General features: G+C 32.2%; 2 protein-coding genes across 3 annotated transcripts in view; one reads left to right on the forward strand and one right to left on the reverse strand.

Annotated features, from left to right (window-relative positions):
* Window positions 1-6,371: 6,371 nt before the first annotated feature.
* LOC127730457 (10 kDa heat shock protein, mitochondrial-like) lies at window positions 6,372-21,789 on the reverse strand. The gene is made up of 4 exons (XM_052238887.1): window positions 21,628-21,789; window positions 18,342-18,503; window positions 16,537-16,626; window positions 6,372-7,080 (listed from the first exon to the last, which is right to left on the reverse strand). The coding sequence occupies exons 1-4, from the start codon at window positions 21,628-21,630 to the stop codon at window positions 7,030-7,032; spliced, it is 306 nt and encodes a 101-aa protein (XP_052094847.1). The 5' UTR covers window positions 21,631-21,789; the 3' UTR covers window positions 6,372-7,029.
* A 283-nt stretch (window positions 21,790-22,072) lies between these two features.
* The window catches only part of LOC127730439 (heat shock protein 60A-like), a 100,177-nt gene continuing 96,323 nt past the window's right edge, over window positions 22,073-25,926 (forward strand). The window contains exons 1-2 of one of the 2 annotated variants that reach the window (XM_052238860.1): window positions 22,073-22,224; window positions 23,316-23,496. In XM_052238860.1, coding sequence (XP_052094820.1) covers window positions 23,329-23,496 — 168 coding nt within the window. In that variant the 5' untranslated portion in view covers window positions 22,073-22,224; window positions 23,316-23,328. Of the gene's footprint in view, window positions 22,230-23,315; window positions 23,497-25,926 lie in introns of both variants that reach the window. The other variant, XM_052238859.1, reaches the window with a different exon arrangement.

Here is a 25,926-nt window from a genome sequence, read left to right on the forward strand (position 1 = left end):
ACTCCCCAAATATTTCATTTGATTTGTTTTTTTGTCCCATACAAGAATATATGGTTTAGGGGTGGAGATCTCAACCATTTACAAGATAAAAGCACATTCTCAAATTGAAGGGGGTGGGGTATGAATATATATGGTTAAGGGAGACTTAATTATCTACAAAATGTCTAATAATGAACAGTAAATTTCAAATTTCATTTATACAGTCCTTCTAGTAAATTTCAAACTTTATATATACAGTCCTACAGATTTTACCAGGAAACAGAAAATTTTCAAATAAATCTGTCACTCCAATGATATTATATGCTAAGATATAACCCAGATCTAATTAATAATTAATAATGTAATTAACTTCAAAATGTCTAATAATATAGCTTATAATCATTACCACTTAGGAAATAGATAATTTTCAAATAAATCTGTCACTCCAATTTTTATTGTGAGATAAGACATTATGCTTAGTCATAAAAAAGATAACAAGAGTGAAATATTTAAAAATTCCACTTTTGGATATTAAAAATGGCAATAACTCACAAAGGTGATATACTAAAATCTTGAAAATTGAACTAGACCTTCATTAAGTCCCAGGAAACAACATATTTAAATTTGAAAACAAAATGTTAAAGCGTTTTCATGTTATTGTGCTGACACTGTTTGGCAGCCGCCCGTAGATCCGCCCAGCCGCCCGCCGTACATCACCATTTTAATAACCGATATTTCCTTCGAAAATCCGGTTAAAACACTGTTGGATTGGGCATATCAGAGAACACAAATAATTCAATTTTCAATAAAATCAAACAAAGTTTAATATTGGACCCCAATTTGGACCAACTTGAATACTGTGCCCAAAATCAATAAAAGAACACATTTCCAATGTCCCCTGCGTTGCACATATTTTATCTATCCAAGGTACAAGGGCAATAACTAAATAAAACACTTTTTTTTTTGTAGCGCTGACAAGGCCATTTTTAAGTCCAAGGACCATAACTCTGCACAAAATCATCAGACTGGAACAAAATTCGAACTTGATCTGTAACTTGTCATGATAAAACAACACACCAAATATCAAATCAATATCTTCAAGCATGAAGAAAAAAGTGTGGAAGACTGATTAGCCAGACTGACAGATGGACAGACAGACAGAAAGACAGACAGACGGAGTGCAAACCTAAAGTCCATCAGCCATCATTATAAAACTTGTCTGAGATATTGCTGATATTAACCTATAGTATAAGTTTTATAAAAATCTGGCAAGAATTGTACCCGTGAGAGCGCTAACAAGGTCATTTTCCATAAATTTAACATTTCCAAGGGGCATAATTCTTTTAAAAAAGTCGATCGGCCACCATTATAGAACTTGTCCGAGATATTGCTGATATTAACCTATAGTATAAGTTTTATAAAAATCTGGCAAGAATTGTACCCATGAGAGCGCTAACAAGGCCATTTTCCATAATTTTAATATTTCCAAGGGGCATAACTCTTTTAAAATAAATTGCTTCGCCGAGCGCAGCTGGATACGACTGCAGAGGTCCAACCCTGAACAGTTGGGGCAAAAATGGACACAATATTCACGCTTGATACAGGTCTGAATTTGGATTGTAATTAAATATTTGACACATAATAGGTTTCTGACACAGAATAACTGTAGTCAAAGAACTTAGAATTGGTTATATGACTTGAATTTATATTCAATTTTTTGATTTTTTGCAATACACTATGCTGTTGCATATTTGAAAAAATTTTCTTTTTAATTTCTGAAATTTGAAATTAGAAAAAATTGCCCTCCCCCCTCTCACAAATTCTTTTTTTTGCCCCCCCTCCCTTTTTCCAAAAAAAAAAATGCTTTCCCTCAAGATATGGTCATGATCTCAATTCAAATTTCCATTGGACTTTGCAACCATAATTACCCATTTAAATACATCATAAAAGTCTTAAAATAGAAAATGACATACATAATCATGGCTAAAATTAATATATTAAATATTCCTTAATCAGCATTTTTAAATAGTAACTTCTAAAAATAAATTGACAGCTAATCACCTCAAGACAATACAACATTTCTTTATACATAATTTTAAAGCAGTGAAAGGGAGGTAATCCAAACATAACATTGTACTTTTTTTTACTTGTCCATTAACCAGGAAACCCTTGTTTTTCCACCATTTTTTGCCTCTAATCCTAAACGATTTGAGCCATAACCCCCCAAAGCCAATCCTAACCATCCCTTTGTGGTATGGAAACTTGTGGTATAATTTCAGAGAGATCCATACACCGTTCCACAAGTTATTGTCTGGACTAGAAAAATGCTGATTTGGGCCCTTTTTGGCCCCTAATTCCTAAACTGTTAGAACCATAACCCCCAAAATCAATCCCAACCTTCCTGTTGTGGTTATAAACCTTGTGTTTAAATTTCTATTTACATTTACTAAAGTTATTGTCCGGAAACCAAATGTCTTCAGACGACGCTGACGACGACATGATACCAATATACGACCACAAAATTTTTTGTGGTCGTATAAAAAGTCGATCAGCCACCATTATAGAACTTGTCCGAGAAATTGCTGATATTAATCTATAGTATAAGTTTTATAAAAATCTTGCAAGAATTGTACCTGTGAGAGCGCTAATAAGACCGGACGGACGGACGCCCAGACTTTCCATGTCTCCCGCAACGCCTTATGCTGGGGACAAAAATCTAAAATACACACTTAGAAGTTAGATTCAGCATATCGAAGAACCCCAATAACTCAATTTTTTTAAAAATCAAACAAAGTTTAATTTTGGATCCTGTGGACCTTAATGTGTATCAATTTGAAAACAGGTACCAAAATTAATAAAATGCTCCGCTGGGCGCAGCTTGATACGACCACAGAGGTCGAACCCTGAACAGTTGGGGCAAGTATGGACACAACATTCAAGCTTGATACAGCACAGAATTTGGATTGTGATTAAATATTTGACACAGCATAGGTTTCTGACACAGAATGAATGTGGTCTAAGAACTAAAAAAATTTATAATTTACCTATTCAAACCATATCATTATTATTTGCTTTTATATATAAATCAGAAATAACCAATTTAAAAGAATAACAAGAGTGCACACGCTGAAATGTCTCGCCTTTTTTACTAATCATTGATATTATGTTGATAGTCCTAAATATAAAGCTTTATTACAACTGTCACATAAACTTAACATTAACCAAGTAAACTAAACATTGACCAATGAACCATGAAAATGAGGTCAAGGTCAGATGAACCATGCTAGGCAGGCATGTACAGCTAACAATTCTTCCATACAACAAATATGGTTGACCTATTGCTTATAGTTTAAGAAAAACAGACCAAAACACAAAAACTTAACACTGAGCAATGAACCTTGAAAATGAGGTCAAGGTCAAATAAAACCTGCTTGACTGACATATAGATCATAAAATATTTCCATACACCAAATGTAGTTGAACTATTGCATATAGTATTAGAAAAAAAGATCAAATCTCAAAAACTTAACTTTGACCACTGAACCATGAAAATGAGGTCAAGGTCAGATGACACCTGCCAGTTGGACATGTACACCTTACAGTCCTTCCATACACCGAATATACTAGACCTATTGCTTATAGTTTCTGAGATATGGACTTGACCACCAAAACTTAACCTTGTTCACTGATCCATGAAATGAGGTCGAGGTAAAGTGAAAACTGTCTGACAGGCATGAGGACCTTGCAAGGTACGCACATACCAAATATAGTTATCCTATTACTTATAATAAGAGAGAATTTAACATTACAAAAAATCTTAACTTTTTTTTCAAGTAGTCACTGAACCATGAAAATGAGGTCAAGGACATTGGACATGTGACTGACGGAAACTTCGTAACATGAGGCATCCATATACAAAGTATGAAGCATCCAGATCGTCCACCTTCTAAAATATAAAGCTTTTAAGAAGTTAGCTAACGCCGCCGCCGTAGCCGCCGGATCACTATCCCTATGTCGAGCTTTCTGCGACAAAAGTTGCAGGCTCGACAAAAATTCTAGTTTTTGGTCCCTTTTTGGCCCCTAATTACTACACAGCTATGACAATAACCCCCAACCTTTCTATTGTGGAATGGAACCTTTTGCTAAAATTTTATAGAGATCTATACACTTATACTAAAGTTATTGTCTGTGAATCATTAAAATGCTTCTGTTAGCCTTTTTTGGCCCTTAATTACTAAACAGCTACGACAATAACCCCTAAAATCAATCCCAACTTTCCTATTGTGGTATGTAACCTTGTGCTACAATTTCATAGAGATGCATACACTTATACTAAAGTTATTGTCTGTGAACCAGAAAAATGCTTGTTTCTATCCCTGTTTTGGCCCCTAATTACAAAACAGCTACTACAATAACCCCCAAAATCAATCCCAACCTTCCTATTGTGGTAAGGAACCTTGTACTAACATTTCATCGAGATCCATACACTTATACTCAATTTATTGTCTGCAAACCAAAATGTCTTCGGACGAATATGCAGACATTGCCATAACATTTGTCAGCATATCTATATTGTAAAATATCAGCTGCTTGACACTCTGAAACCTTTTTTTAACTTGTTGACTGTACTCACTAGACAAAAAGCTTCATATTGTGACTCTCAGCTGATATTTAACAATATCCATATGCAGACAACCTGATAATCGGTACTTTTTTCAGCGAGGTACAAATACTGTAATATTTGTTCCAGAGGATATATTACAGAGTATTATTTTATTTATTATATTATGAAGAAAATAACCATGTAAAATTTGAAGAGTAACGAATGCGGAGAAATGTTCCAAGTACAAATTAAAGATAACTTAAAAAGAAATGTAAATTTTAGTCATCTGGTCAACAAACCTTGTTTATGCATTTAAATTTTCTTATTAAGTGATGTCCAACATTAAGGATGTTCCAAAATGTATAATACAATGTATTACCACTATTCTAATAAGGAAAGGATGCTTCAATATTGTCCATCTAAGATCCCCAAAATTGATACCATTAAAAGTAAACCACTACTACATGTTTATGTATCTAACAAAACCTAAATGGTATATACATTTATTCATTGTTAAATGCCATTTACAAACTTTGAATTTTCTAAATACTGAGGCTTTTCTACCACAGGAATAGATATCTATAGCTGTATTTTGAAAAAGCTTACAGAATTTTTGGTAATAAATGCTCAACTTCACAAATTATTTGGCCTTTTAACCTTTTTTTGATTCGAGAATCACTGACAAGTCTTTTGTTGACGAAACACACGTCTGGCATACAAAATGATAAGCCTGGTATCTTTGATGAGTTTTTTTTTTTTACCTCTATTTTGATTTTATCATGTTATTTTAATTTCCTACATCTGAGGCACTTTTCTGGATTTACATTCATCAGGAATGCTCACGTCTTAACATTTAATAGCCTACAGGTATGTGATGTGACAATAAACAGAAACATTAGCTTTATGACCAAATAGAAACTAAATAGAAATGCCAAATTCATCTAGGGTTGTCTACTTGATAAGTTGTTATCTCATTGACATGTATCCAACATACCTTTTTGTTCATAATACTCACATACTCCACATCCTCATATTGTCACTAAGCAAACAAAAATCTCACCAGATTCCCAAGTTCAAAGACTCAGAACTCCTACAAGAGCCAATGAAAATTTTTTTCTTGAGGATATGAAATTCTGTTGTGTGGTCTCCGAGGAATTGCACTAACAAACTGTTGCTGTAGTATATTAAGGTCAAAATTCTATGATCAAAGGGCATAACTGAGTTCTAGAAAAAATATTGAATCATAATTTTCTGTATGCACATCTACACAGTATGTTCTAATATCTACAAAGCTTTATGAAATTCTATTTTTTGGTTTAGAGGAGTTGTGCTGACAAACTGTTGCATTAGTACAAATGTATATTATGGCCGAAACTCTTAATTCAAAGGGCATTACTCCTAGAAAAAACATTGAATCATAATTTCATGTCAATATGTGTATCTACATAGTATTTCCTTATTATCTAATAAAAAGTTTTATGAAATATTTTGTTGTGTGGTTTCTGAGAAGTTGCGATGACAAACTGTTGCAGTGGACTATTAGAAAAAAAAAAATGGAATCATAATTTCCTATTGATATGTCCGTATTATAATCAAAGCTCCTTGAAATCCTGTTGTGTCGTTTCAGAGGAGTTGCTATGACAAGAACAGGACTGGCAGACGGACAGGTCAAAAACATTATATCCTACGCAACTTTGTTGCATGGGGTATAATTACTTTTAATCACAGAACTTGGCTAAAGTATGCAGCTGTATAAATATATATCTCTTTTAAATACATTATTAACAAGCTGTGTGAAACATTTCTTTATCAATTGAAGTAAAACAGCTAAAAATACATCACAAAAAAGAATTCATATAATAAATCTAACTATTTCTGATACATAATAAACTTTTATACATTCACACACACACACACTACATGTATTCCATGTATATGAAAAATAAAGATTATATTACAAAAACAATTTCGATACTACTAAAATTTGCATGTCCTTATATTTGATTCGCTTTAGGAAAAAATCCTAACAGCTTAAAGTAATTGAAAAATTATGTCTTAAGAATTATTAATTCCGGATAAAAAAATAAAGATAACACAAAATTAACCTTTTCCCTAAATCAAAAGAAATTTACCATACTTTTATTGTTTAAATTATTTTCGTTTGTGTTCCTGAAGAACTCTAAAATATTGATTTCTAAATCTTCATCATAACTAGTACAAAATGCACAAAAAACAATCATCAAAAAATTGCAAAAATATTTTTCTGCACAACTTAAAAAAATGCTTGTGACTAATTCATTGAATAAATGAGCCTTGAACACTTGAGTACACTGGTACTAGTTAATAATCACAACTTCATATATGGTCTATTGGTACATATATGGTCTGCAATTGTATATTCTGTTCCGGACAGTCTAAATGAAAGACATTCTAATTTAGACTTTCTGTTAAGATTCAAACTTCCCAATGATATCTTTTTCTTGAAATAAGAAGTAATCCTGAAAAATAAAATGCTAAATTCATAACTATTATAAACAAAAACAAGAACCACACAAAGGTGAAACAACAATGTGTTCAGACAGATATTTTAAAAGAACTGTAGAAGAAAAATAATCAAAATAAAAAAAAAAAAAAAAATATTTGGCTTCTCTTCTTTTTTTTTGGTCTTTAATTTGCAAATGCTTAAGTTTCCACAACTATTGTTAATATAAGTGTTAACACAAACAAGGTCTTGCCCAACACAGTATTTTTTGTTTACTCTTTTCTGTCTTATGAACATGTTCTTTTTATCCAATTCAATGATTTTAAGTAAATTGTTTGTTCTCAAATCATGAATCAATGCAAATTGTTGTGGATTTTACCTATAGGTGTTTTCTCTTCAGATATCATATAGAAATTAGACCAATCCTTTAGATGAACAGTCGTATGGCAAGGAAATCAAGCTCCTTTTTCTTTTCTTGATTCTTTCCATATATTAATACATGTAGTTTTGTCTTGTAAAATTTGACAATTTATTGTCAAACAATGTTTAAATAAAGAGGGCCTAATTTACCAAACCTGTCAACTGACCCGTATCCTCCGGGTCACACCCGAGAATTCAAAAGGTAAACAATTGACATTAGAATTTGCTTATTTACGGTGCCAATGGCAGCTATCAAAACATTACATTTGATTGAAAAGTAACAATTCGAGGATTGTTTGTTAATTGTACCAGTTGAAGCCAGTCAAGCTTGACATACAATTCTATGTCCTGATTAAAAGATTTATCGTTTGCAAATATCAAATATCCTGTAGAAATCATTTTAAAACAATTTGAACCTTTTAATACATTTCTGGTGGAGAGAATAATTTTGTTATATTTCAAATGTAAACGCTTTAAATCAAATCCATATGCTCTAGATATTACACTGAAAGGAAACACACTTACTTCTTTCTATTTATCTTCCTCCTGTGTATAGGAGCACATTAGCTATAATATTGATTTCTAATTACATGTATAGCTGGGGTTTATGACATTCATTAAAAAGAAGAAGTAAACAAGTGTGAATAAAACAAAAATTCGTAAGGGTTCTGTGGAACCCAGTGTCTCGCCTACTTTTGCTGTTAATCGCAGGCTCAACAAAAATGAGTAAAAAAATTAATAAAAATATTCCTCTCTATACTATCTTTTGATTGTAAGTAGCTTCTGTCCAAGTTTGGTAAAAATCCAGGATAGTTTATGAATCTAATAAATGTTTTAAAAACTTAAACTGCAGACTGTATGTAATGTTAACTGGAAGAAAAACTAAGTCCATTTACAATTAAATAAGGAAAAAATGGAACAAAATTTTTACAAAATTTCCTTCTAGATACTAGCTTTTAATCATAAACAAGCTTCTGTCCAAGTTTGGTACAAATCCAAGATAGTTTAAGAAAGTTGTTAAAATTTTAAAAACTTTAACCACAGAGTGAATGTAATGTTAACTGGCAGAAAAACTAAGTCAATTTATAAGTAAAATACGGAAAAAAAGGATTTTTTTTTACAAAATTTACTTTTGGTTATTATCTTATGATCATAAACAAGCTTCTGTCCAAGTTTGGTAGAAATCCAGGATAGTTTAAGAAAAGTATTAAAATTTCAAAAACTTTAACCACAGAGTGAATATTTGTGGACGCCGCCAACGACAACGGAATGTAGGATCACTATGTCTGGCTTTTTCGACAAAAGTCTAAGGCTCGACAATAAAAGGGCATTACTTTAGAAAGATATTTTATTAATGATAAATATTTATATACTTAACTAAAACAAAAGTGATTATTTTAAGGAAACTCAGTGGTACATGTATATGTTATCGTATATAAAAATAAAACGCTCCGCTGGGCGCAGCTTGATATGACCGCAGAGGTCGAAACCCTGAACAGTTGGGGCAAGTATGGACACAACATTTAAGCTTGATACAATTTTGGATTGTGATTAAATATTTGACACAACATAGGTTTCTGACACAGAATGAATGTGGTCTAAGAACTTATAAATTTTCAATTTACCTATTCAAACCATATCATTATTATTTGCTTTATTTGCTTATATAAATCAGAAATAACCAATTTAAAATGGAAAATTTTAAAGAAAAAAAAAATCCCTCCCCCCAAAGTTTTTGAACCCCCTTATGATTCATCACCCCCAAACTCAATCCCAGCCTTCCCTTTGTGGTGTGGTACCTTGCAGTACAATTTCAGAGAGATCCATACACTTGAACACAAGTTATTGTCTGGAAACTAGAAAAATGCTTGTTTTTTGGCCCCAAATTCCTAAACGTTTTGGACAATTACCCCAAAACTTAAACCCAGCTTTCCCTTTGTGATATGGAACCTTGTAGTACAATTTCATAAAGATCCATACACTTACACACAAGTTATTGTCTGGAAACTAGAAAAATGCTTGTTTTTTGCCCCTTTTTGGCCCCTAATACCTAAAATTTTGAAGCAATTACCCCCAAAACCAATCCAAGCCTTTTCTTTGTGGTATGGTACCTTGCAGTACAATTTCAGAGAGATCCATACACTTGAACACAAGTTATTGTCTGGAAACTAGAAAAATGCTTATTTTTGGCCCCTTATTCCTAAATGTTTTGGGCAATTACCCCCAAACTCAATTCCAGCTTTCCCTTTGTGATATGGAGCCTTGTAGTACAATTTCAGAAAGATCCATACACTTACACCTAAGTTATTGGCATGAAACTAGAAAAATGCTTGTTTTTGGCCCCTTTTTTGGCCCCTAATTCCTAAAATTTTGAGGCAATTACCCCCAAAATCAATCCCAGCATTCCTTTTGTGATATGGAACCTTGTGGTACAATGTCAGAGAGATCCATACACTAACACACAAGTTATGTCTGGAAGTTACAAAAATGCTTATTTTTGGCCCCTTTTTGGCCCCTAATTCCTTAACTGTTGGTACCATAACCCCCAAAATCAATCCCAAACTTCCTTTTGTGGTATTGAACCTTATGGTAAAATTTGATAGAGATCCATTCACTTAAACTTAAATTAGAGTGCGAAACCAATGTGTCTTCAGACGACTACGCCAATGCCAACATCATATATACCAATATACGACCGCAAAATATAAAAAATAAAATGCTTCGCTGGGGCGCAGCTTGATACGACCGCAGAGGTCAAACCCTGAACAGTTGGGGCAAGAATGGACACAACATTCAAGCTTGATACAGCTCTGAATTTGGATTGTTATTAAATATTTGACACAGCATAGGTTTCTGACACAGAAAGAATGTGGTCTAAGAACTTGAATTTTTTTAATTTACCTATTATGGTCCAATGTCCAAAATCAAAATACATGGTTAGATTCAGCATATCAAAGAACCCCATATATTCAATTTTTGTTAAAATCAAACAAAGTTTAATTTTGGACCCCAACTTGGACAAACTTGAAAACTGGGCCCATAATCAAAAATCTAAACACATGTTTAGATTCAGCATATCAAAGAACCCCAAGAATTCAATTTTTGTTGAAATCAAACAAAGTTTAATTTTGGACCCCAATTTGGACCAACTTGAAAACTGGGCCCATAATCAAAAATCTAAATACATGTTTAGATTCAGCATATCAAAGAACCCCATATATTCAATTTTTGTTGAAATCAAACAAAGTTTAAATACTGGACCCTATCTTGGACCAACTTGAAAACTGGGCCAAAAATCAAAAATCTATATACATGGTTAGATTCAGCATATCAAAGAACCCCATATATTCAATTTTTGTTGAAATCAAAAAAAGTTTAATTTTGGACCCCAACTTGGACCAACTTGAAAACTGGGCCCATAATCAAAAATCTAAACACATGTTTAGATTCAGCATATCAAAGAACCCCAAGAATTCAATTTTTGTTGAAATCAAACAAAGTTTAATTTTGGACCCCAATTTGGACCAACTTGAAAACTGGGCCCATAATCAAAAATCTAAATACATGTTTAGATTCAGCATATCAAAGAACCCCATATATTCAATTTTTGTTGAAATCAAACAAAGTTTAAATACTGGACCCCATCTTGGACCAACTTGAAAACTGGGCCCATAATCAAAAATCTAAACACATGTTTAGATTCAGCAAATCAAAGAACCCCAAGAATTCAATTTTTGTCAAAATCAAACTAAGTTTAATTTTGGACCCTTTGGACCTCAATGTAGACCAATTTAAAAAACAGGACCCAAATTTAAAAACCTAAATACACGGTTAGATTTGGAATATCAAAGAACCCCAATAATTCAATTTTAGATGAAATCAAACAAAGTTTAATTTTGGACCCTTTTGACCTCAATATGAACCAATTAGATAACGGGGTCCACAAATAAAAAATCTAAATACATGTTTAGATTCAGCATATCTAGGTGTAATACCACCAAATCATAGTACGTCACATCCGGTTGCATACGAAAATAGGTCGAAAAAAAATATTCCTTTGAATTTGACAGTTGTAGGTAATTGATCCTACATTTCATTGCAGTAAAACATTTCTGAGTCATAAACATATATCTTGGGTATTTCAAAGCACCATTATTTCTTTATTTGGGGTTTCTATAGAATATTTTGGAAACTTGAGGTTACATGGTTACTAAAGCTTGTACACAGGTTAAAAAAGGGGAAAATTTGATTGGTTAACTTCCAGTGATGGTTATTTTCTTATATGCAATGAAATGTTATGTGAAATTTTTTCTATAGTACTGGACAGGATAAATCTTTACTCATGCCAAGTATTTCTTTATTTGAAACAAAGATAAATTCTGCACAATTTTTTGAAAAGTGCAAATTTAACAAAGACTAATAGGGGAAAATCAATGGTGGTATTACACCTAATATGGGAAGCTGTACATGCACCTTTGACCTTGTGAGTACTCTCATGTGTTAAAATTTCTTGCTATTTAAGTGAAATATTACAAATAATGAAATATTCTGAGTGGATTGAGTCTCCAAAATACATTTTATGAGAAAATTTCCTTGAAATTGGACTTTACCATGAATATTAGTTGACAGAACAAGCCATACTTAGAGTTTTGGGGAGCTTTTTCTCCTTATTTCTTATATTCTGCTATACTAGAAAATTTTTCCTAAGAAATACTTTAATTAATATATAGTTTTGAAAAAATGAAATTATTTTTAAAGCAGTAACAACAAATTATTCACCAAAAAAGAAGTTTTTTATGTCCCTCTCTGGAACGCGGCGTAAATTTAAGTTTTACGTAAGGACTTATTGAAACCTCCTTGGAGACAGTAAACTTTTATACGGATAGTTCATTCAGCTTGAATACTTCAATTAATCATTTATAATAACATTTCTATCATAAATGAGTGAAAGTTACCCCAAAATTTTTATTTATTGGCCTAAAAAGTAGAAATTTTGAGGAAATGAGAGATATAAATGGACCAAAAGAGACCTTATAAGGAAGACAAAGAGGTCCATTAGTAGTATTTATCATCCTAAAGTCATCTTTTGTATCATATTCAACTGTTTGTAGGCAGATGAGATAAATATTTGATCATATATTGGTCCACACTATATTCTATCATGATGCGGCTTGGTTTGGATTTTTCGAAGAAATTTTGCTCGAATCGCTGTAGATGTCGTCTTACATTATACTAGATTTTTCTCAAACTATTGAACTGATTATGACAAAACTTGACAGGAATGCTTGAAATAACCAGTATTACAAAGGAAAAAAGTCACATTCAGTTTATTTAACAAAAAAGTCTTCTTTAGGTGTAATACCACCAAATCATAGTACGTCACATCCGGTTGCATACGAAAATAGGTCGAAAAAAAATATTCCTTTGAATTTGACAGTTGTAGGTAATTGATCCTACATTTCATTGCAGTAAAACATTTCTGAGTCATAAACATATATCTTGGGTATTTCAAAGCACCATTATTTCTTTATTTGGGGTTTCTATAGAATATTTTGGAAACTTGAGGTTACATGGTTACTAAAGCTTGTACACAGGTTAAAAAAGGGGAAAATTTGATTGGTTAACTTCCAGTGATGGTTATTTTCTTATATGCAATGAAATGTTATGTGAAATTTTTTCTATAGTACTGGACAGGATAAATCTTTACTCATGCCAAGTATTTCTTTATTTGAAACAAAGATAAATTCTGCACAATTTTTTGAAAAGTGCAAATTTAACAAAGACTAATAGGGGAAAATCAATGGTGGTATTACACCTCAAAGAACCCCATATATTCAATTTTTGTTGAAATCAAACAAAGTTTAATTTTGGACCCCAATTTGGACCAACTTGAAAACTGGGCCAAAAATCAAAAATCTAAATACATGTTTAGATTCAGCATATCAAAGAACCTCATATATTCAATTTTTGTTGAAATCAAAAAAAGTTTAATTTTGGACCCCAACTTGGACCAACTTGAAAACTGGGCCCATAATCAAAAATCTAAACACATGTTTAGATTCAGCATATCAAAGAACCCCATATATTCAATTTTTGTTGAAATCAAACAAAGTTTAATTTTGGACCCCAATTTGGACCAACTTGAAAACTGGGCCAAAAATCAAAAATCTAAATACATGGTTAGATTCAGCATATCAAAGAACCCCATATATTCAATTTTTGTTGAAATCAAAAAAAGTTTAATTTTGGACCCCAACTTGGACCAACTTGAAAACTGGGCCCATAATCAAAAATCTAAACACATGTTTAGATTCAGCATATCAAAGAACCCCAAGAATTCAATTTTTGTTAAAATCAAACTAAGTTTAATTTTGGACCCTTTGCACCTCAATGAAGACCAATTTAAAAAACAGGACCCAAATTAAAAATCTAAAAACACGGTTAGATTTGGCATATCAAAGAACCCCAATAATTCAATTTTCGATGAAATCAAACAAAGTTTAATTTTGGACCCTTTTGACCTCAATATGAACCAATTTGATAGCGGGGCCTATAAATAAAAAATCTAAATACATGGTTAGATTCAGCATATCAAAGAACCTCATATATTCAATTTTTGTTGAAATCAAACAAAGTTTAATTTTGGACCCCAATTTGGACCAACTTGAAAACTGGGCCCATAATCAAAAATCTAAATACATGTTTAGATTCAGCATATCAAAGAACCCCGTATATTCAATTTTTGTTGAAATCAAACAAAGTTTAAATACTGGACCCTATCTTGGACCAACTTGAAAACTGGGCCCATAATCAAAAATCTAAACACATGTTTAGATTCAGCAAATCAAAGAACCCCAAGAATTCAATTTTTGTCAAAATCAAACTAAGTTTAATTTTGGACCCTTTGGACCTCAATGTAGACCAATTTAAAAAACAGGACCCAAATTTAAAAACCTAAATACACGGTTAGATTTGGAATATCAAAGAACCCCAATAATTCAATTTTAGATGAAATCAAACAAAGTTTAATTTTGGACCCTTTTGACCTCAATATGAACCAATTAGATAACGGGGTCCACAAATAAAAAATCTAAATACATGGTTAGATTCAGCATATCAAAGAACCCCATATATTCAATTTTTGTTGAAATCAAACAAAGTTTAATTTTGGACCCCAATTTGGACCAACTTGAAAACTGGGCCAAAAAACAAAAATCTAAATACATGTTTAGATTCAGCATATCAAAGAACCTCATATATTCAATTTTTGCTAAAATCAAACAAAGTTTAATTTTGGACCCTTTGGACATTAATGTAGACCAATTTGAAAACTGGACCCAAAATTAAAAATCTAAATACACTGTTAGATTCGGCATAACAAATAAATAAATGTGATCAAAAATTTTACAAATCTAATGCGCCATAGATTACTTCTTGAAATTTTTCAATATTTGAAATTTGAAAAAAAAATAATATTTGAAGAATAATTCTTTTTAATTTCTGAAATCTGGCCCCCCACAATTTCTTTTTATCCCCCCCCCCCCCCCCCCTTTTTCCCCCAAAAAAATTCTTTCCCTCAAGATATGGTCATAATCTCAATTCAAATTTCCAATGGAGTTGGCAACCATAATTACCCATTTAAATTTACCATAGTGCTAACTTAATCTATTTTATAATAGAATTAATAAAAATATAGTGTCAAATCTTTCATATGGATTTTTTTGTAAAAAAAAAAGATGAAAACATTTGCAGATATTTTTACTGGTCTTCCTTTATAAATATGCATTTCTTTAAACATAATTTAAAAGCAGTGTAAGGGAAGTAACCAAAACGTTGTATTTGGATTACCTCCCTTACACTGTTTTAGATTATCTTTATTGTTCATTAACCATTACTTTATACATAATTTAAAAGCAGTGTAAGGGAGATAATTTCAATGATGTATTTGATTTATCTCCCTTACACTGCTTTAAATTATGTTTTGTACTAAAGTATTTGTCAATTAACCAGGACAACCTTGTTTTTCCCCCTTTTTTGCCCCTAATTCCTAAACGGTTTGAGCTATAACCCCCCAAAGCAAATCCTAACCATCCCTTTGTGGTATGGAAACTTGTAGTATAATTTCAGAGAGATCCATACACCGTTCCACAGTTATTGTCTGGAAACTAGAAAATGCTCATTTTTGGCCCCTTTTTGGCCCCTAATTCCTTAACTGTTGGTACCATAACCCCCAAAATCAATCCCAACCTTCCTTTTGTGGTATTTAACCTTATGGTCAAATTTCAAAAAGATCCATTCACTTAAACTAAAGTTAGAGTGCGAAAACCAATATGTATTCGGACGACGACGCTGGACGACGACGACGACGCCAACGTCATACCAATATACGACCACAAAATTTTTTTGCGGTCGTATAAAAACAATACTAAAATTGGACCGAAAAAGTTCGTACAGGTTATGACCTGACATTTTCTTCTTCAATGCAGGTCATTACCTGCATTTTCATTTTCAGAGGTTGACAGGTATGGTTTTAGCAAATTCTTTTATTAATGACTGGATTCATTGAGTGTAAATTGTAAAAAACTATCATACAGTGATAATTTATTGATCAATAAATTATCACTGTATGATACTTATGATGTTATGATACTTTTCAAAGTTCAAATCATCTATGGTTTAACCCATCTTCCTATTTTTCGGAATATGTATACACTTGGAGGCTGAGGGCACTCATAATGTCCTAAGTTGCTGATGTTATTCTTTGAAATAAATTTCAATTAACTCAAATGAGAAAGTGTAGGTGCAAGAGTATTTCAATTTCCGACAGACCAACATTGGCATTTATATGTTTCCATAGTCCTTCATGGCAGGGACAAACATGTAATGTTTGAGAAATGTTTAAAATAGTTGTAATACGAAGTACCAAATTTTCAGCCATCCCTGTGTACAATGTTTATACTTCCAAAATGCCTTCAAAGAGTAAAACACCATTTTTTAGGGATGGCTGAATTATGGCAAACAATTTTTTAACTTTGGGGTTTTATTTTAATACCTCATCTTCTAACACAATTTTTGTTCCACCATATTCAGGTAATAAAACCTTGTCTCCTACTTGCACATTCATTGGTAATGTTTCTCCCTTCTGAAAAAACAAACAAACAATGAATTCTTTAATCATGCTACAGTTACAAAGCTGTATCCAGCAGTGTAAAAGTTTGGACATAACAAATGAAACATAAAAGATCAAATATACAGATATATTTCATTGGGCGAGGCACATGGGACATAGACCCTCTTCCCCTTTTTTATATTTGCTATATAACACACAATAGAATTTCTTTTAATTTCAGCTTACTTTCATTAATTAATATGTTCTTGCTAATACTAATGGTGAATGAATGATGACCCTTTCTCTTTCATACGGTGGTGGGGGTGGGTGGGTAGGAGGTGTTTATCACTTTTATTTATATTTGATCTCTTGATAGATATATGTAAACAGTTTCAGAAAAGTTATCACTCCAAGGGATTGAAATTCTACTTTTGGCCAATTTTTGGGGGAAATATGTGACATCTTTACCCGCTTTTTGCAATATTTCATAGCAATTAAAAATAGATTGATGCCATGGATACACCAAAAAGAAATTTTATTCAACCATCTTAACTACTGGAAATCAAATCTTTGGAAGGTACTGATTACATACATATGCACATATATATGACACAAACAGTAGGCTTAGTTTGTAAGAAAGCAAGGAAAAGGGGATGGTAAAATTTATCAGGGTAAATTTTTATTTTTTTTCCTAACTGTATACTGCTACCTATGATGTAGAGATATTGAAATCAGAAAAATAGTTTTTAAAGGGCTGTTCCAGAAATTTTGGATTCATTATTATTCATGGGTACCAATTTTTGTTGATTTCTTGGGTATAAGGAAACCACAAATTTAAATGTTCAATGAAGTATAAATTGTCTATAGGCTTGTATACAAACTTTAGCAATACCATGAAATCAAATATCCATGAAAATACATTTTTCTTCAATCCACGTAAAATTAGAACCCACAAAACATCAATGAATCAACCGTTAGTGATGTTTAGTGGTACATTTGTACATGTAAAATGTATTCCAAATACCGTTTCAATCCCTAACATCACTGAAGACACATTAATTGTCGAAATCCGGATATGGTGTACTAATTTTTGCACCTTTTGTTTGCAGTATACCATCTTTTCCACAAGTTTATTGTTTTCTGTTTGGTATTAAATTAATAATTTTAAAAGATCCATTTTGTAACAATCTTGTGATCCGTTTATTTGGCAATGGCCAATGGCAGTCAGCAGGGTTTAAGAACATCTGTTGTTCAACCTGTTAGTCAAATGCGTTTTGTTAAAATATACTTTTTCACTTTTTTGGTCTTTTGGAAAATGTTGTTTGTGCTGTATTTAGACCCCTCTATCAAGAAATGTGTTTTGCATGCACACGTATAAAAATTGCGGTTTTTATCCAACACAATCATAGGTTTGAATGTTGTTTTCAATCTAGACTTGTTTAAAATGTATACATGTATATATATATATATATAGATTATATCACTACATTGAGTGTGATACCATATTTCTACACTCAAGACATTTAAATTTGCCAACTTTAAATGTGAGGCTTATCATATTGCACTAGATTTGATGGTGAAATCTGTTTCTCTCAACAATTTTTAGATGATATGTAGATAAACTTTATCTTCCTTTTTAATGAGCTCTTGATATCAGTAAGGTTATTAAATAGGTATAGGACAGAGTATTATGTTTACTGATTAAAACTAGCTACACCTGTACAGGTATTTACTATGCATGTATATACATTTGTTTTGGATCCACTGCCAACTGCTAATACAGTAGCCTGTTGAACTTTTCCCTGGGCCTTTTCTGGAATCATAATGCCACTTTTTGTCTTCATTTCTGGAGCAAACCTCTCTACCAGAACTCTGTCAAACATGGGTATAAATTTCTTGAAAGCACGTGCCTGCAATTGGAAAAGACAAAATACATAAAATAAAACTTGTAGGTTTATACATGTTTACTCACATAGATTCCTTAGTTTCTATTATTTGTTTTCAGATATTGTCAGTGATTTGAATAACTTTGCAAATCAGAAAATCAAAGAATCTTAAATAAAATGCTCTCCTGGGCACAGCTTGCGTATCAAGATACGACCGCAGAAGTCCAACCCTGAAATTAGGGCAAGTATGGACACTACATTCAAGCTTAATACAGCTCTGAATTTGGATTGAGATTAATTATTTGACACAGAATAAATGTGGTCAAAGAACTGAAAAATTGGAAATTGGACTTTTACCTATTATGGTCCAATATCCAAAATCTAAAATTCTAAATACAAGGTTAGTCTCAGCATATCCAAGTACACTTAGAATTTAATTAAAATTTAGAATGGAAATGGGGAATGTGTCAAATAGACCACAACCCGACCAAAGAGCAGAAAACAGCCCAAGGCCACCAATGGGTCTTCAACACAGTGAGAAAATTATTTATTTATTAATGGATAACATAAGCTAAGTTTTTAAAGGGATTTGCTTCATCCAAAAAAAAAAAAAATATATATAAGCATTCTGAAAATTAATTTACACAGAATAAATAAACTGCTTCACCAAGCGCAGCTGGATACGACTGCAGAGGTCCAACCCTGAACAGTTGGGGCAAAAATGGACACAATATTCAAGCTTGATACAGGTCTGAATTTGGATTGTAATTAAATATTTGACACATTATATAGAATAAATGTGTCAAAGAACTTCAAATTGGTTGTATGACTTAAATTATATTCAATTGAAGATTTCTTGCTGTTGTGCAATACACTGTGCTGTTGTGCAATACTTAGTAAATCTGTTTTCAGACTATATACAAAGAATTAGCAAAATAAATTGTGACCCCCAAATTTTTTTCTTTTTGTAAAATGTGGTACAAATTAAGAGACATCCATACACCTAAACACAAGTTATTGTCTGAAAACTAGAAAAATGCTTGTTTTAGACACTTTTTTGCCCCTAATTCCTGAACGGTTAGGGCAATTACCCCCAAAATGAATCCCAACCTGACTTAGGACAGGTGCAAACAAATGCAGCGGGTTTAAACGTTTTAATGGTACCAAACCTTCACCCTTTTTCTGAAACAATAGTGTAACATAGAAAGACACACTATAAAATATCAAATGAAATAGCTTAACTCAATCAAAGGACATATTAACACCACTGAACAAATAAATTTGACCTATGATACAATGTAAATACAAAATAAATAAACTAAGGGAAGAATAATAAAAGTAACATGTTATATCGGTCAGAAATGTTTAACAATTAAAGAAAAACAATATGCTCGAACAAAAATATCAGCCATTTGCAATAACTTTAAACACAGGTAAATGAAAATAATTTTGTTGTTAGGTATACGTGTACAGTACCAATAGAGAAAGGAAATATTTTTAGGATACTGTCTACTTACATTTTGGCATTGCACAAATTCATTAGTTTCTCAGACTGTTCATGAAGTCTTTCCACTAAATCTAATGGATGTGTACTGATTGATACTTTAGGCTTGGAGAACATGATTTATTTATTAGCTGTAATTGGCTCTGAACTAGCTTTCAGTAACTGTGAGTACTCTTATTTCGGTGCTTTCTGTTAGTTGTTTTTGTGTCTTGTACAATGTACCAATATTTAGAGTTAAGCCAATTTCAACTAATTTGTACAGTTTGTTCTTATGTATAAAAATAAATTAGGCTGTTAGTTTTCTCCTTTGAATAGTTTCACATTTTCCATATAGGACCTTTCATAGCTAACAATACTGTATGGGTTTTTCTCAATGTTGAAGGCCGTACAGCTGGTCTTTATTAATTGCTTACATTCAATTCCTTTGAACTCTGGAAGATAGTTATCTTATTTGGCAATCATACCTTATTTTCATATAAGCATATCTATCATCTTCATTCACAGGAATAACATTATAAGATTTTTAATCAAGATGCTTTTATGTGTGTCAATAAAAACATCAGCTAACAAATTGTAGCAAGCATACCATATTTAGCTGTGTATTGTATGCAGTTGTGTATAATACGCACCCCATTTCATTTCTCCAAAATCGTGAAAAAAGGTTAAAAATATTTAAAGAGTTAGTAAAAAAATTCAAAAAATAAAAAGATTTTTTTTTAAGAAAAACAAAGTAAAAACAAAAATTTAAAAAAGTCTAATTCACTGTAAATAGGGAACAATTAAACCATGTATTTAATCTGTATTTAAGTCTATTGAAAGATAAAAATAATATATAAGATTGATTGTTCAATCAAATTGTTTAATTAAATAATTTATTGTCATTAACAATACACCTTATCACTATTTAGTCCAATCAAGGAAAAAGTTTAATACTTAAACAACTTCCTGTTGAGGTCAAGCGGAACAAAACAAAAGTCATCAGCAATGAGCTGTGGGAGGAAAAAGTTTAGAAAGTGGACATTTTAAAATTTTCATAGTTTAAGAAGCAATTTTTTTAATCAAATTTAAGTCATTGAAAATGCTTATTTTGAAGTGTTTACGATGGTTTAAACATGTCTCTATGAACAGTTTAATACACAATACTTTGTTTGAACAAGGTCCCACATAGATCCACCTGGTTTGAAAAGTTCTGTTATTTTAGAACTTATCTGATAGGCATAAATAGCGATAAGGTGTATTATTGATGTTTTAAATGGTAAACAGTGTTATCTATTGTTAGCATCAATTGTGAAACCAATGATGTAAGGTAATATTTACATCACTTTTGTGTATGAAACATGTATTAAATAATTACTTTAAAATGATTGTTTGGTAGAGTTTATTGTTATCTATAATACATATATGCCTTTAAAAAGTGAAGAGATTCAAAATTGATATTAATTTTGAAAAGGTAAGTTATACTTTTAATTAGCTTCTTATACGGATTTGTCCTTTTCACATGTGATACCTGCCTTATATACACTGGTTCAGACGTACTTATATATATAATTATATATACAAATAACATGTGATACGATTTCTCCCACACCTAACAGATTCAAATTTAAAAAAAAACATGTTCTGATTGACTACATTCGATCTTACCATTTTATTTCGGTAGTTGAAGCTAAATTTACTAGACCAGCTATATCTTTTTTACTTGACAATGCTTGATCCGTTTACGCAACAGAAAACTACCAAGGTCAACTGATGTAAATGTGCCGGCAACAGAATTCTCCAGAATACCGGAACCACGTGTTGGTCAAGTTACCTCTTTACTCGACATTCTCTGATTTTATTTAATATAATAATGAAAAAGTCTGAAAGGTTCCGGGATGTAACGGCATGTGCCCTGCAATCGGCAAGTATTATGACAGTACCCTAGCTTACAACGATTTCCACGGCTTTAGGGTATAATACATAATTTAAATGGACATCAGAAAATAAAATGCTTGCCAGATCATTATTTCATGGATTGTTTTTCTCGTTATGACAATAATTGTCTTTACTTGTTGAAGAATAAATTCAAATATACCTGCTGAAGGGCCAATTTATTCACTGCGCATGCCAGAATATATTCTTAAGTTCCGGTTACCATCAGCCACACTGCCTCAGCATACATGCGATCTAGCAGAGCAGTATTTGAAGGGCAAGGCAAATAGAATACATAGAAGAATCATTTCACGCTATCAGATTATTTAAGTAAGGTATAACTAATTATTGCAGACACATTTATATCATAACGACAGCTATCAGTCGTATTTAATTGCGTAATAACTTGGTCAGAATACAACCACGTGGGTCAACGAGCATGCATCCTAGGAAAAACGTGTACTGATTGTCCTGTACTCTGTAGGTCGAACTTGCGTTAATCTGACACATATTTACTGTTTAGCAGACATGCAACATTTTAAGTCTATATTTGATGCAAATTACGTTTTATATGTTCAATCTTCTGAATGACCAACGTTCTGGAAAGGGAGACGTTATTTCATCAGACTTAAGTCATTAGACATTACTGTTGATTGTCTATGCTGTTCTTAGTAAAAAGATAAGGTGTATGTTGTTGCACCCACCGATTTCAATTAGACTTTAAATGGCCTTGATCTCATTTGTAGTTATTCAAATTAGTAGATTTAGTGACTGTTGAGCTGAAAGTATCTTAATTAGTTACAAAGAAATGAACATGTATATCTTACAGATTTCTTTTCAGCAGTAAAGAACAGTGTGAGAGTTAATCTTTAAAATATTGCAGTAAGGAAGAAGTGTGTCAAATCATGCAAACACCTTGTGCATTTTTTTTGGTATTGTTGGCTCATCATGTCAAGTGTCATCATTTAGGTTTCTGCTCAACAAACTTTTGAATCATACAATAAACCTACCAAACTGGGTTAATAATGTTCAACGAGTATGGAATAACTCTGTTGATTTATTTGTTTAAATGTCAAGGTCACAATTAACAGCTGTTGGTGGCTGGAAAGTTGGGAAAACATTTCAGTATCTTGATGTTAACCTTTTGAATATTTGGTCCAACTATTACCATACTTGCTTTGATTTTGCCCCATGGAATGATAAAAACCTGTTTTGATTTTGGGGTTAAAGCTCCAAGCCACAGCAGCAATTGATAAACAGGAATTTGGGCATAAATGTGGTTTCTGGATGATCTTTTGAACCATTTTTTCTACTTTATAGCAAACTTGATTTGATAATGCCTTATTGAATGAAGAAGACAAATACATGTACTCATTTTGAGGTCACTAGGTCTACAGTCAAGGTCACTTCTTGTATTACAGATAGGAGTTAAAGATGTACAGATTACCAAGTATTCTACGCCCTGCTCTCTCAAGGAGAATGTCACCTGCACTTGTCAGAACTTATGCCAAAGAGATAAAGTTTGGAGCAGATGCAAGAGCCATGATGCTTCAGGGAGTTGATTTGTTGGCAGATGCAGTTGCTGTTACAATGGGACCAAAGGTATGATTATTCATGTATCATAAAATTGAGAATGGAAATGGAGAATATGTCAAAGAGACAACAACATGATCTAAGGCCACCAATGGGTCTTCAAAACAGCGAGAAAATCCTGCACCTGGAGGTGGGCTTCAGCTGGCCCCTGAGGACTCAAAACTTTTGAATCAAAGGGTAAAGTGACTATCTGAACAGGCCTCGACAATAACGCTTGTCCGATTGTTTGTTACCAGAGGACGTATTATGGTATACCGTTGTCCGTCCGTCGTCAACATGTCGGACATTAACTCAAAAACACTTTAACCAATTTGCATAAAACTTAAGTGAAATGTTTATATCTATTGACGTGAGCTCCCTTTCATTTTTTATAAATTTTAGATTTTACGTTTCCGAGTTATGGGGTTTTATTCATTAAGAAAGGGGGATTTTCCAGTTTTCGGACAATAACTCAAGAATGCTTTCACCAACTTGCAAGAAATTGTGGTAAATTGTTTATATCTATTGACATGAGCTCCCTTTGATTTTTATATATTTTAGATTATACGTTTCTGAGTTACAGGGTTTTATTCATAAAAAAAGGGGGATTTTCCAGTTTTCGGACAAAAAATCAAAAATGCTTTCAGCAGTTCTTATGAAACTTTGGTGACTTGTTTATATCTATTGATGTAAGCTCTGTTTAAAATTTTATAAATTTTACATTTTACATTTCTGAGTTATGGGGTTTTATTTATTAAAAAAGGGGGGATTTTCCAGTTTTTGGACAATAACTCAAAAATGCTGTCAGCAATTCACATGAAACTTTGGTGAATTGTTTATATCTATTGATGTAAGCTCCCTTTACATTTTTCATAAATTTCTAATATGACATTGAGAATTAATTGAACTTTAATTGTTTATAGTCTGACAACAGATTTACTAAGTATTGCGCAACAGCACAGTGTATTGCACAACAGCAAGAAATCTTTAAATGAATATAAATTCAATTCATATAACCAATTTCAAGTTCTTTGACTACATTTATTCAGAAACCTATAATATGTCAAATATTTAATACAATCCAAATTCAGACCTGTATCAAGCTTGAATATTGTGTCCATTGCCCCAACTGTTCAGGGTTGGACCTCTGCGGGCGTATCCAGCTGCGCTCAGCGAAGCAGTTTATTCTAGTTTCCAGACAATAACTTGTGGAAAGGTGTATGAATCTCTGAAATTATACCACAAGTTTCCATACCACAAAGGGATGGTTAGGATTGACTTTGGGGGGTTATGGCTCAAACCGCTTAGGAATTAGGGGCGAAAAAGGGGGAAAACAAGGGTTTCCTGGTTAATGGACAATTTAAAAGCAGTGTAAGGGAGGTAATCCAAACACATTTAAAGTACAATGTTGTGTATGTTTGGATTACCTCCCTTACACTGCTTTTAAATTATGTAAAAAGAAATGTATTGTCATGAGGTGATTAGCTGTCAATTTATTTTTAGAATTTATTATTATAGGAATATTAATTTTAGCCATGATTATGTATGTCATTTTCTATTATAAGACTTTTATGATGTATTTAATTGGTAATTACGGTTGCAAACTCCATTGGAAATTTGAATTGAGATAATGACCATATCTTGAGGGAAAGAATTTTTATTTTTGGAAAAAGGGAGGGGGCAATTTTTCTCATTACAGATTTCAGAAATTGATAAAGAAAATTTCTTCAAATATTGTTTTTTTTGGGGGGGGGGGGGTAAAAAGAAATTGTGGGGGGTCAATTTTTTTCTTATTTCAGATTTCAGAAATTAAAAAGAAAAATTCTTCAAATATTATTTTTTTTCTAAAAAAGTGGGGGTGGGGGTCAATACACAACAGCAGTGTATTGCACCACAGCAAAAATAAGGGGGGGGTAAATTTTTTTTTGTTTTTTTTTGGGGGGGGGGGTCAATTTGCAACGGCATGGTGTATTGCTCTAAAGCAAAAAAAAATGAATATAAATTCAAATCATATAAACACTTATAAGTTATTTGACTACAGTTATTCTGTGTCAGAAACCTATTATGTGTCAAATATTTAATTACAATCCAAATTCAGACCTGTATCAAGCGCGAATATTGTGTCCATTTTCGCCCAAACTGTTCAGGGTTGGACCTCTGCGGTTGTATCCAGCTGCACTCAGCGAAGTATTTTATTTTGTCAGCTATAACAGATAGAGATAAATTTTTAAACAGGAAAACTGTCCAGAACAATAAGATCTATAAATAAGTCAAACTTGGCAGAAATTGTCAAATGACCTATAATAGGAGTTATTTCTCAAGAAAGGCATTTTAAATGTTTAAAAATAATCTTTTCCTGAAACTACAGGTCCAAATGTAACCAAACTTTACCTGGATGTTCCATAGGGTATCCTTTTAAAAAATTGTATCAGAGGATTTGATCCATCAACAGACATTGTC

The sequence above is a fragment of the Mytilus californianus genome, unplaced genomic scaffold (assembly GCF_021869535.1).
Source record: "Mytilus californianus isolate M0D057914Y unplaced genomic scaffold, xbMytCali1.0.p SCAF_2, whole genome shotgun sequence".
Classification (NCBI taxonomy): Eukaryota; Metazoa; Mollusca; class Bivalvia; order Mytilida; family Mytilidae; genus Mytilus; species Mytilus californianus.